The 12,794-nt window shown below is 37.8% G+C and overlaps 1 protein-coding gene across 6 annotated transcripts in view; it reads right to left on the reverse strand.

Annotated features, from left to right (window-relative positions):
* EPB41L4A (erythrocyte membrane protein band 4.1 like 4A) overlaps positions 1-12,794 on the reverse strand; it is a 119,986-nt gene that overhangs the window by 36,439 nt on the left and 70,753 nt on the right. For 5 of the 6 annotated variants that reach the window (XM_030512663.1, XM_030512661.1, XM_030512658.1 and 2 more), the window contains exons 10-12: positions 7,890-7,981; positions 6,826-6,903; positions 3,584-3,696 (exon numbers count right to left, since the gene is read on the reverse strand). In XM_030512663.1, coding sequence (XP_030368523.1) covers positions 3,584-3,696; positions 6,826-6,903; positions 7,890-7,981 — 283 coding nt within the window. The remainder of the gene's footprint in view (positions 1-3,583; positions 3,697-6,825; positions 6,904-7,889; positions 7,982-12,794) is intronic. The other variant, XM_030512659.1, reaches the window with a different exon arrangement.

Below are 12,794 nucleotides of genomic sequence, written 5' to 3' on the forward strand. Positions count from 1 at the left end.
TTGCAACCAGAACAAAATGCAACTGTAATTCCCTCTCAGCTGAAATGAAATAGATGAATAAGCAAACAAAACAAGCTACGCATACCTCACATCTAAGACTTTACAGAACAAAACAAAAAAACCCTTCTCTAACTGAACACCAAACTAAACATACACAAAATAAAAGATTAAAAAAAAAAATCACCAATATAAAAACATTGGTCGCGCAGTCATTGAAGTTTCCTGATCTGGTTTTTACACTAACCCTAGAACACCTGAGATGTGAAGCATATTAAGCAAATGACAAAAGGGAGGTTACTGCATTTTAAACCACTGTAATCTGGAATCTAGGAAAACTATCTGCCATGGTAAAGCCAAACTGTCTGCACTGTGTAGCCTATCAGGGGAATTAGTCAATGGCAGTGGCTTTTATACAAGAAAGCTGCTTTCCCTCTGTTCACAGTATCATCTCCACCAATCCCTCTCTTAAAGCACAAATATTTTTACTGAAAACATTAAAGTATATATTTTCTGTAATTGTCTTGGCATCTAGTCCAGCTCTTAACCCAGAGTTCACCAAGTGGCTGCAGTCCTAATGACTTGAGCATACTTTAATGGACCAGTGAGACAAACAAACATCAGACGGTCAGCTGTGCAAAAGATAGGTAACTCCTACCTTCAGGTGACAGGAAAAATAAAAAATAAAAACACACACTATGTAACTGTTCATAACACCAGACCATGTATACAAAGAGAAGGAACAAGGGAAAACACTTCAATGAGATGCCAGAGGTTAGAAGCTGTAGCAACTTCACATCTTACAACGGAGGCAATGAAGACTGAGTATGCTACAGCCATGCTTTTGTAGCTACCAGTTCATGTAACTGCTCCCTAAACCAGTGCTGTGGCTAGTCCCATTACTGGCACCAACAGATAAGAAACGAAATAAAACTAGAATGGCTAATTGAACTGGCTGCTAAAAAGGAAGTCTTTCATGCACTTGACTTTGCAATCCTAAGAAGAGGAATAAAAGTAAAGTAGGAGGTGAAGAAAGATGCTGCACTTGGAGAAGATGAGAGGAAGTTACTGTTTAAGAACTATCTGTAAATGGTTACTGGGTTTTGGGAGAATAAATGGAACTCAGATTTTCATTCCAAGACGCTAAATTATAAGCCATGTCCACCTGGATCCTAATTTAACTAGCACCTGGCAGGAAAAACCTTAAGAAATATGTAATATGTGCAAACTAAATCACCCTGTTTAAAATGTTGAACAAGGCATATTTAATCTTATTACACCATACTAGAAAGACAAAATCAAGAACAAAGGACTAGCCACCAATGATAACCATTGGCATAATCTCACTATGGAAAATTAGTATTTATTTTAGGAAGAAATGTCATATTCTTCTCTCAAACAGTTCAGTGAGGGAAAGTTTTAAGAAACTTGTGAAACTGTTTACACTACCAGGCTCATTTCCAAGATAAAAATTATTCTGTAAAAATAAAATCTATATTGGGTTAGTATTTTTAAAGAAGTGATGTTTAAAATATATCAATCAGATGTGATTTATTGTGTGAAACAGAATTGGCTACTTCCAAGAACTAGTTCAGGTGAAAAGGGTGGATTTTTCCTAGTGACAAGCAATAGACTGTCACATGGTGTTCGACACAGTGAGAAGTAGTGCCTCCAGCATCTGAAAGCCTATTTAAATGCAGAAAGAATATTAGATGTTTATCACCATGAATACCCAAACACAAAACGAAAAACTAAAGAGTAAAAAATATGTTAATTTACAGGGAAAGGTGGAATTTGAATGACACTGCTCTCTTCGTTTACCCATATTTTAAGTGGGAAATAAAATTCATTAAACTTAAAAATATTTGAGGTAATGCACCTACTGCAGTGGAAAATGACTGCACACTTGGAACACATGGGTGATCAATTAAATTGAATTAAAAGCAAAACAACTCAGATGGGTGATACAGATTACGTATGTATATGAGTGTATATATGAGTAAAATGGTGAAAGGCAGCCTTTTTACTTTAAAGTAAAATAAAGTATTTAAATCCACCAAAACAACTCTCCTGTGTTGCCGGAAAATTCTACATCACATTATGTCAGCAGAACAGGCTACAGGAAGGTTTCAGTTCCCTCACAATTCCAATCAAAGACACCGAAAAAACCCAATATGCACAACACACACCCTTGTAGCAATATAGACTGACTTTGACTGCTTATGTTAAGGCAAACATTAGTTTCAACTAGGCTGGGTTTCAGCTGACAAGTTTATCTCTGAATACCTGCACAATTTTCTGCACAACTGAACTGGGGACTAATGAGGTGGAAAATGCCCTTCATCTTGAACTACCACCCGAAGAATGGGACAGCCTGGCTGAACAAAAGTCCAAGTCATTAGGTTCAAAGGTGGACAGTTTCTTGTCCTTTTAGGCACCCACTGAGAACTGCAGACACAATCAAAAGATACCATAATCAAAAAGAAAAGAAAAGCAACCTTTCTGTTAAAATAAAATAAAAATAAAATAAAATAAAATAAAATAAAATAATTCTGTTGTAAACTGCTTGTGTTTTCCATGAGCAATACTTTTAATTACACTAAACTTCAAGAACCACTGCAGCTAAAAGGAAGAACACACCAACTTTGTTAGACAGCATCCAGAATACACACGGCAAGTTTACACATATATATACCCCCTCTCTTTTTAAAATCGTGACCCTCAGAAGTTTATAATGCTGTATTAGCCCATGAGAAAGAGAAATCTGCTTACATTTTAAAGGCCAGACAAGTTTTTTCTCCAACTGCTAACACATCACACATACACTTAACTCCATGAATAAGCATGCCTGAAATCCATGCGACTGCTGTCATAGATGAAGCTAAGCATACACACATAGTCACGTATAGAACTGGAGCTTAACCTTAGAAAAGCTTTTTGCCTCTATTACTATATTTCAGGAAACATCCATTATTCTGGGCGTGACTCCTGTGATCTGTGTTTAATCTTGCACGTTTCCTCTAACATCTGTAAAAACTTCCAGCTTCCCTTGAAGCTGCATTCCCATGCATTTTCAGCATGCAAAATAGATTTGCAGCTCACACATCTGAAGCATGTTAAAATCGCAGAGGGCATGTCACTAACTTTTGTTCCACTTAATATCAAAACAAGGGGATACTGCCCTTGAACTGGGAAGAGGATGTATAAGACAGACACCTTGGGTCAAGCAGCTGGAAAAATGGAATACCAATCAAGGTATAAAATTCTTTAGTGAGAGACAGGACTCCTGAAAAAACCATGTTCTCGCTGCCTGTTTTCAAACTTCCCTTTCATGCTTTGCATTAGACCTACAGACATGGGGTTTTATTATGTTTGATCCACACCATCTCTTTTATTTTTAACCACAAAGTTGGAGTTTTTAGATCCAGTTAATGCCAGGTATAAAGACTGACCTAAGGCAAATAAGAGAATCCATTCTGAGAGAATCTTAAGGACACTGCAGCAGTTCTGAGTCACGTTTCAAAAACTAAATGAACCAAAGACTAAAGACGACATCTCTGCACAGGCCCAGTAGAGAAGGATTTACCTGTCTGCTGTGTTCTTTTGGGGTAAGTCTTACTGCGACTTCTTTCAATGCACTGGTCAGGCCGCGGGAGCTGCACGGAAGGGTCTCTGGTCATTTGCAAAGATGTCCTGCCACTTGAAAACACAAGGAAACAATGAGAAAACACTTGGAAAGTTACCACAGAAACAGAGGATCTTTATAGTGGAGGGGGAAAAAAAAAAAACACAAACCAAAAATGCATAGGGTTTGGGCGGCATGTTTTGTTAGCTTTTCACATCTCATCCCAGCTCTGGTTCTCCTGCTAAGTAGCACTACCCTGACTTTAGTTCTTAATCAGTCATTGGCAGAATCATCAACAACCATCATGTGCCAACTTCTTCTATATTTGGCATTTTCAACAGGAGCTAAGCAACTAAAACAAAATGCTGGTTTATTAGGAATAAGAAAAGACAATGTGACCTTTTGTAACCTCGAATATTCTAACATATGATTTTAAGTGATTTGATTACTTTCTGAATTCTTTTTCTAAGTTTTCACCTCAGGAAAATACATACTTAACATTGCTCAGTTCAAGTCAGTAAGGGGCCTACTTCTCTGCCATGTGGAATGACAACCTAAAGAGCACGGAAAACCGCATGCAAAGCAAGCTTTAATAAAGGAGTCTCACTAGCACAGGCCAAAATGATAATAAACTGTGTAGAAGTCCTGATTCCCATTTATAGTAACAGTCTTCTTCATTGCACAATTTAAATAAGTTATTAAGTTTAAATAAATTCTTTTATGCTCATTTTAATGTTCCTTTCCATGTGACTAAGTAGAATATAGTGTTCATAACAAAATTGTAAAACAGACTTCATATTCCTCCCCAAAATTCCATGTTTGCTTATGGAAACTTATACATAAGAGAAGTAATTGGTACTATTAACTCTCAGTTGCTTGAACACCTGCAGTGCAATGACATAGAAGGAAACACATTGTTACTAGGAAGTGCCAAGCAACCACACAGGCATCACATATGTAGATTTTCCAAGTTATGCAAACACCTCCACTAAATATTGGTTGCATTTTCACCAATAGCACAGGCATACTCAACACTGCAGAATTTTTATCTTCTCAAAATTTGTAAAAGAATTAAAGGAAAAAAAAAAAAATCTGACATTACATCACAGTAATGCTGCTTTTTGACCAGTTTAATGGCTTTTTTGTTCCTAAGTTAGCCAGGAAACACTTCTGCTCATTGGCAACCATGCCGGTCTTGCAAATTCCAAAAGCTGTTTTAACAAAACATCTGCGGTTAAGACCTTCCACACACACTAACACCTGCACGTATTAACTAGAGTATCTGATTTTAAGAGGAGAAAATTGCTTTTCTGAAACTGTTTGCCACCTAATGAGAAGTAGAAAATTCAAAAGCAAAAAGATAGTACTATGGTCCCTATACACGCACAGTCAAATGCAACTCTACTTTGAGCTAGTGATGTGTACAGATACACAACACTGTCACTGCTTTTGCTGCTAAAACAGGGACCAAAAGTAAAGAGGGGAGACAACCAAAGCTGATAGATAAGCAAAGAGAAGATTCTCAAAGCACATGTAAATGCTGTTACTGCTGCTTTGAATTCCAGTAAAAGAGTTAACATGTCAATCAGCAACTGATTATAACTATTTATCATTAACGCTGTATAGGGTGCAACTAGATGTCACAACCCACATTTCCTAGAACATCAACTCAGGTCAGGGACAGTTCTCAAGAATCACTGCAGCAAAACAGGGAACACTTCATATTAGAAGGGAAATACATACCTTCATGTTTGCTAGACAAAACTAACATTACAAACATAGTTGTCAGCAATGACCATCATCCCAACATGGCAAGCCATAACACAGACTACCCTTGAAACTCATTAAAAAAGGAAGAACTTAAATGCACCACCACCAGGAATAACGCGAATGCAGTTAAATGCTTCATGGTATGTTTTTACAATTTTTTGAATGTCCTGGTCAGTACAAAGCTTTCCCTGACCCAGCACTAGTGCTCTGCTCCAATCTGCCAAAATGGTCCAACAGAGGAAACTGTGATCCACAGTACTCTGGCCAGAATCCAGAACTCCTATCCATTTTTACAGATGGGGTAATGTGGGGCAGGATCCAACTAGAAATCCAAAAGGCAGTCGAATCATTCCCCTGTCTACAGTAAGGAGGAGGTTGATCATGCCAGGTAACATGGTAACCCAAATTATCTGGATTACTGTGAAATATGCTGAAGAAGAAAGAAGATGGGACAGAAACACACCAGTGATCCTTGCTGGAGACAGCCCAGACTCAGTCACATGAGCTCAGACTCAGAACTTGTGTAGTCATCTCTCTATTGGCAACACCTATCTTACAAATGAGATCTTACATCCAGGGGTGAATTCTGACTGACTGAGGACAACAAACTTAAAAATACAAAGTCTCAGTAAAACTCAGTAAAAACTACTGGGCTTCTGACATCTTACAATTTTAACTACATCCTTTATCTGCTAGTCCTTTGTGACACAGCAGCTAAATCTTAAACCTACTCTCCCTGCCAACTCAGGCTAAAATTGAGACTAAGTCATCCATATATACTCTTAGTCTGAAGTTACTGCATCTTTTAGAGCTTGCAGCCTTGAATGCTTACCCAAACTTGACAGCTATTCCACTTAAAAAAGATACCCACACCTCCTTTAAGGCCTGCCCTCACTTTCATTCTTGAATCAACAGCACTGCACCAGCAGTACTGTTATAAGATTAGACATAACCATTAGGATCGAGAGCCCTCGCTCAACTGCACCTGTAAAGAAGGGCATCACAATTACAGACTTTATACACTTCCTTGCACCAGTCCTTTGCTAATTCCCAGAAGAAAGGTGGCAGCCAACATTCCTCCTTGTCCTGGTATTCCCCAGGTTTCAGGAAAATCCTTTAGGACATTAACGTAATTTCACAGTTTACAAGGAGATTTTGACTTAAAGTATTGCCAAGGCTGCTCACACTTTCACTATGGGCTACAGTAGGCCCAAGCCAACTTTGGGGATCTGGAGAATGAGAAGTAACCCACATTTACTCGCAAACTGTTAGACTCCCAAGGAGAGTCTGTTAAAACGACCCTGATTCATGCTTTGGCAGAACTGTTTTGAGTCACAGTCTGGGAGGGGTTTTTCTTTTTCATTGAAGAAAAGAGGAGAAAAGAAGGAATGAAGAAGGAAAGAACTGAAGTTTAAACAATGAAATAAATTTACCTGTACCGATGTTTATAACCTATGGATCCAAACTTGCTGAATTTTCTTGACAGAGAGTTTGATTCATTCTCTGGCACTCTATGTAGTTTGAAAAATAGAACAACAAATTACATAGAGAGGTCTCAATTACAGTCCCCTTCCTAAAAAATGAAAAGAAAAATACAAACTTCGGGTTCCAAAAAAATATTTTTCTGCTAGTTCTTCTTCATTCCTACCTACAGGCACTCTCTTACAGGGTTGAGAGCTCCACAAAGCCACGTATATGCCCTCCTCTTTTGACTACACACTTCTTTATTTCAGGGTCTACTATAAACTGCTGGCAATAGAAGCCTTTTGCTTAATATTTCACAGGAGCAGGCAAAAACACCATCCCACAGTACGGAGACTGCAGGAGGGATTCTGAGCTTACTCATTCATAGCACTGCTAAACTCAGACCCAAGCATCCCATCGATCAGTTTCTAGCTAGACACGTTTGCACATTGCTGGTGGTGTTTTTGCAAGAGTGAAAAAAGTGTTTTGAGATGTGTAATACTGGAAATATTTTATACATTTCAATAAGTAACATTATGGAAATTCAATGAGACTTTCTATTAAAAAACAAGATTTCTGTACACTGTAGAAAATAGTAATGTCTGAAATCCAAAGGCCTCAAACAAGTAAATGCTGCTACAGAAAATGTTATGGTTAAATACGTAAAAATGTGTATGTCAGCTTAAATCCTGCCACATACATTTGTGGATACTTCTGTTAAAGGCTACTTTATGCAACCTGAGATACTGTTTTGAAAAGAGTTCTAAGACAAAAGAAACAACCAAAACAAAAAAACCCAAACAAAAGTTAAAAATTACTGTTTCACATCATTGTAAGAAAACGGAAGGCATCACCTTTTAAAAGCATTCTATAATCAAGAGCAAAAATGTGTTTCCAGGCAGCATGCCTGCATTACACCACCTAGAGGGGTGGAACACAAGTATAAGTACTAAACTGTGCTAAGAAAGGAGTTCTTACTCAACACAGTAGCCTTGCTTTTGGTTAATGAAACCGCAGCTTCGACATCACTCACCTGAAGAACATATGATGCTCCACACAGCATTTCCAGAGATGTTTGCATGTTATCTTGTTACGTGCTTCAAAAAAGAAGGAAGTTTCATTGCACTGAAAACAAAACAAAACAAATCAATATTGTTATGAGGGATTCTGCCAGTGAAGTGAATCTTTACTTACTGAGCACAAGAACTGACCATCTCATATCAAGGCACATGAGAAAAGATAGCAGTATGAGGAAAAGCAGGTTCTATAATTCTGTAGAAATCCTCATTTAAAAGAGGTTTTCTTTTCGGTTTCTTGTTGCCTGAAAATAATTATTTACAGAATTAATTCCTTAGTGTTGTGAAAAGCAAAAGAAAAAGGAGGAACAGAAAACAAATAAAAACAAAAGAGAAAGGAGATTATTGAAACACTTCTGTTCCTTCATTCTTGTTCATAGATATTACCTTTCTTCCCAGTTAAAAAGGACAAGGATTTTTTCAAATATAATTTTTTTTATATTTTCTGAAACTGCACCTCAGAAGTCAAGCAAAAATATATTCCCAAGGCTTTGTTAAACAGTATAGAAAAAGGCAAGAATAAGTAAAAGAAAGAAACTCAAGATTTGTGGTAAACTAACAAGAAAAAGCAACACAAGATAGAAAATGCACAAAACACACATGTACAGAAGAACAAAGGTAAAACTGGAAACAAAAAAGGTGAGAGGAAGGAAAGATTTTTTAAAAAAACCCAAAACATTTAACTTCAAAATAATTCAAAATACTAGGGAAAAGGTCAAAGGTAAAAGGCATAAAAAAATCTCTTGAGGAAGAGAACAAAAAAAGATTATTGAGAGCTTAAAACCTAATCACTGGAAACTGGCAGTCGGTACAGCAGACACAAGAAAAAGGCAGGGAGAGATGAAAGAGAAGTCCAACACGTACAAACTATAAAACACTTCCAATAGGCAAGAAAAAGCAAGAGACACATCACACTGCTTGTTTCCAACACACCAAACATTTAAATATGTTCACATAAATTACACTTCTATATATCTGTCACTCTGAACTTAAGTGTGCAGTATTGTATCCATGATTTGCACAAAGAATGAGTAGTCCCACTAGTATTCAGTGATACGATACCATCTGTAACAAAACTCAGTCCATTTCCCTTCTATGTGAATTACAAAGAAGCTATGATTCATACCACTTTGAGCAGCTGATTTTAGGAAATGGATGCCCTTGCATTAGTTACACTTCTGCAGTGCCATGTGTACCTAGGTAAAGAGTTCTGGCAAGTTTCTCCCACTCTTCATTTGATGAGATATACTGACCTGCAAGCATCTTGCAAACGGTGAACTAATTCAGTATGTTGTCTAGAATTCAAAATTTCACCTCTAACAAAAATCAACTATATCCCTATTAACAGCTGCCGGCCAGCCTCACAAAATCACAAATTACCTGCTCAAGCAGCCTTTCCTTCACTTTGAAACAAGTAACAGTGAAAGACAGAACTTTGCACCTGTAGTTAGAATAATTGAGATTTCATTCCCTGACAAAAACAAAAAAACCCCCCAAAAAACCCCAGACAAACAAACAAAAAAACCCCACCACCAAACAAAACAAACTGGAAACACAGACATACTCTTATTTCCTCCCACAGATTATTTTATTTAGTTTAAATGGCTGTCTGGATCAGTCCCATGAAACAGCCAAGGAAAGAAAATCATCATTACTCCTATAAATATATTATAAGTATAAATATATAGTCCTATATAGTCCTATAAATATATTCCTATCGTTCCTTAAAACACAATTTCAGGCTTGATAGGGATCTTTCTCTCTCTGCAGGATTCACAAGGGATTTAACTTGGAGCAAAAATAAGCTTGATTTATAAAAAGTAAAACCAGAAACTTAAAAACTAAAGTTCTTCTAAAGTAGAAAAAGGATCAAAGTAATTGGGGGGGCGGGGGGGGGGGGGCGGGGGGGAGGGAGGGGGCTTCCTAGAGAATCTTGAAAACTGTCAAGGAGAAAAAATCTATTTATACTAGAATTTTCATGAGTAACCATATTGCTCTTCCTCTTCTGGCACCCAGAAACAAGAGTCTACCCACTGAAAGACCATACTGCATTTTTAAAGTTTTAAAGCAGACATCTCAAGGGGTACTTTTCATTGCCTTATTTTACACATAACAGAAATGTAGCTTCACATGTTATGATTTAATTTACATGACAATTTCTAGATCAGACTGTCATCTGACGTGATTTCGTAAAAACCCACACAATTGTAGTCACCAGTGCATTTTTAAAGAATCAGATCAGATCAGGCCTGTGGTACTGCAAACTTTATGCAATATGATGAGTCAATTTAACTTTTGTTAGGAAAGAAATCAGTGACTCACTTTTAATATGCAGGATCTTGCTCCTTCTTTGCCCACTCCTAAATTCTATTTTTATGCAAAGTATCCTTTGCTGCACTTACATTTATTTAATTACATAACCCTGGAGGACAGAGTTTGTGGGATGGGGGAATGGAGGAGCAGAGAGAAGCCATGGGTGTTTGGAGGCTTTTTAAAGAGACTTTTTTAAAAAGGCATTTCTGCTGTATCTTATTATTAGCCCAGTTCAAATGCCACTGGAATTCAGGGTAATATTCCCATCAGGGAAAAGGTAATGCTTGTCCATGTTTTCTTCTTTTTTAAGCAAAAGTTTTAGAATTTTCCCATATAGAACAAATAACATATAACACATGAAAATCAGTAAGTGACTAAAAGAGGACAGTATATGGACATTGCCATATGCTTGAAAGATCTGACCAGGAAACATTACTAATTCCATCATTTGAAGGCATTATTTTTAAGGTGGAAGAAAGATCATCCCAGCCAGTTAACAAAAAATTTTTAATGAACGTGTTGAAACATCTGTACTTGGTATGCAGCAATCAAAGGCACTCAGGAAAAAACAGCATAGCCCTATAGATCCAATTTATCAACAAGTTACGGAATTCATATCTGGAAAATAAAACAACTGCCGAAAAATCAGGGGATGGACCAACAAGCTTTTTGATAACACACTGAGGTTTATTTATTTGAATCTGAAGGAAAAGCATGTCCGAAAACTATTGCCTCAGAATGGACAATTGGAGTAATTCAAATAGCACAGTTAAATTTTACTAAAGAGAGAGAAAAAAAGCCTAGGACATTCATCTCCAAGGTCTTTCAGCAACAAAGATGACAATTCATAATTCTTTCACCATTATTCACTTCTTTTGTGAAGGATTCAATAACTTACTGCAATTAATTCCAAAATGACATAGAACCCAGTACATCTAGGTTTAGGACTTCCTCCATTTACTTTTTAAGACTATTTAAGGCTTGCAAGAGCACTGTGATTACCCCTACAATTTATAAATGCATATATATATAAATTAAGCAGTACTGAAGGCAATAATATTTTCCAGGTATAGCATTTCTTCCCTAAGGGAATAAATTAATTTGTATAGGTAAAGCAAGGATGACCTTACCTGTTAACACCATGGCACTTGTTTCCAATAAAAGGCAACATTTTTAGCATCTTGAACAACTGTAATTTGTTACAGACAGTAAGAGTTACCTTATTATTTTCTTATTATTCTCATACACCTGAACCAAAACCACAAAGATCTGTTGTACTTTTACTAATGATTTATAGGAAATGACAGCTCCAAACACATTCATTGTTCTTTGGTGCCTTACGATCTACTCCTGGCTAGTCATCCTACTGCTTTCAGAGTGTCCAGTGTACTAAAAGTGAAGCACTGTGAACCAGATCATCTGCACCAGATCATCTGCACACTGAAGATCTCCCCTCGCCATGGAACCAGCTTTGGTGATTGTCTATTCTTTCAAGAACACAGTTGTGCTCACCAAACAAGCAGAAAAATACTTAGTTTTGTACGGTGATTTTTGATCACATCTGTGACTAAAGTCAGCAAAGGAGAGAGCAGGAAAACATGGCCAGAGGCTGCAAAAGGACGGGCATAACCCTTGCAGCAGTACCTAATTGTTGAGCTGTCTCACTACTTTTTCCTAATCCTGAAAAAGGCAAGACACCAAAAAACTGTGAGGACGAACATAAAATATTCCTCTCCTTTAAAATGCTTTAAAAGCTTGTCCTGCATTCTTGAAAACAAGGTAAAGCTCATACTGCCACAGCCTCACCACCATTTTTACCAATAGGAGGAGAGAGACTGGCACAGGGGATGCAGATATCTTGACTATAATATGAGCTTAGAAATAGACAGTCAAACAAACATGTAGCCACAGCCCATGCTGCCTCTCGAATCAGCAAGAAGACTCACCTGGCAGGGCCTTTGAGATCTCCACTAACAGCTGGTAACTAGTAGAGTGCTCCACTATAATGCCCACCCACAACACTTAACTGAAAGATTGAAGGCATGTTCCTAATGCCTTCAAAGGAGACAAGTTAGAAGGGTCATTGCTCTACCTAACCACAAAATGACTCTGGAACTGCTAGAGCTGACATACTAGTTCAGGAGTGCCCACGCTGCATTTTGCAAACAGCTTACAGCTTGCTCTGCCACGCCAGCATGACTACACACCTTCCAAGATCAGAGCTGCTCTGCATACAGCTAGCTCAGTGCCCAGGCAGGGCAAGCTCCAGTCCGCCTGGAAGACCAGCCACACACTTGAAAGTTCTTCCCACTGCGGGCCAGAAGATCCCTTGTGTGTGAAGTTCATGGATTACTCCAAAGATACTGACACTAGACTTACACCTATTCTGTGGAGTGCTGCACCAGTCCACAGATCAAAAACGTTCTGAAAACCTGTGATTGGGGCAGGCTTGAGGTGCTATAATTTATGAGAAGACATATATTGGTTCCAACCAATCCAGGCTCAGAAAATGAAGAAAAAGAAAAACCCAGACCTAAAACCACAGCAGG

This window comes from Strigops habroptila, chromosome Z (assembly GCF_004027225.2).
Source record: "Strigops habroptila isolate Jane chromosome Z, bStrHab1.2.pri, whole genome shotgun sequence".
NCBI classification, from domain to species: Eukaryota; Metazoa; Chordata; class Aves; order Psittaciformes; family Psittacidae; genus Strigops; species Strigops habroptila.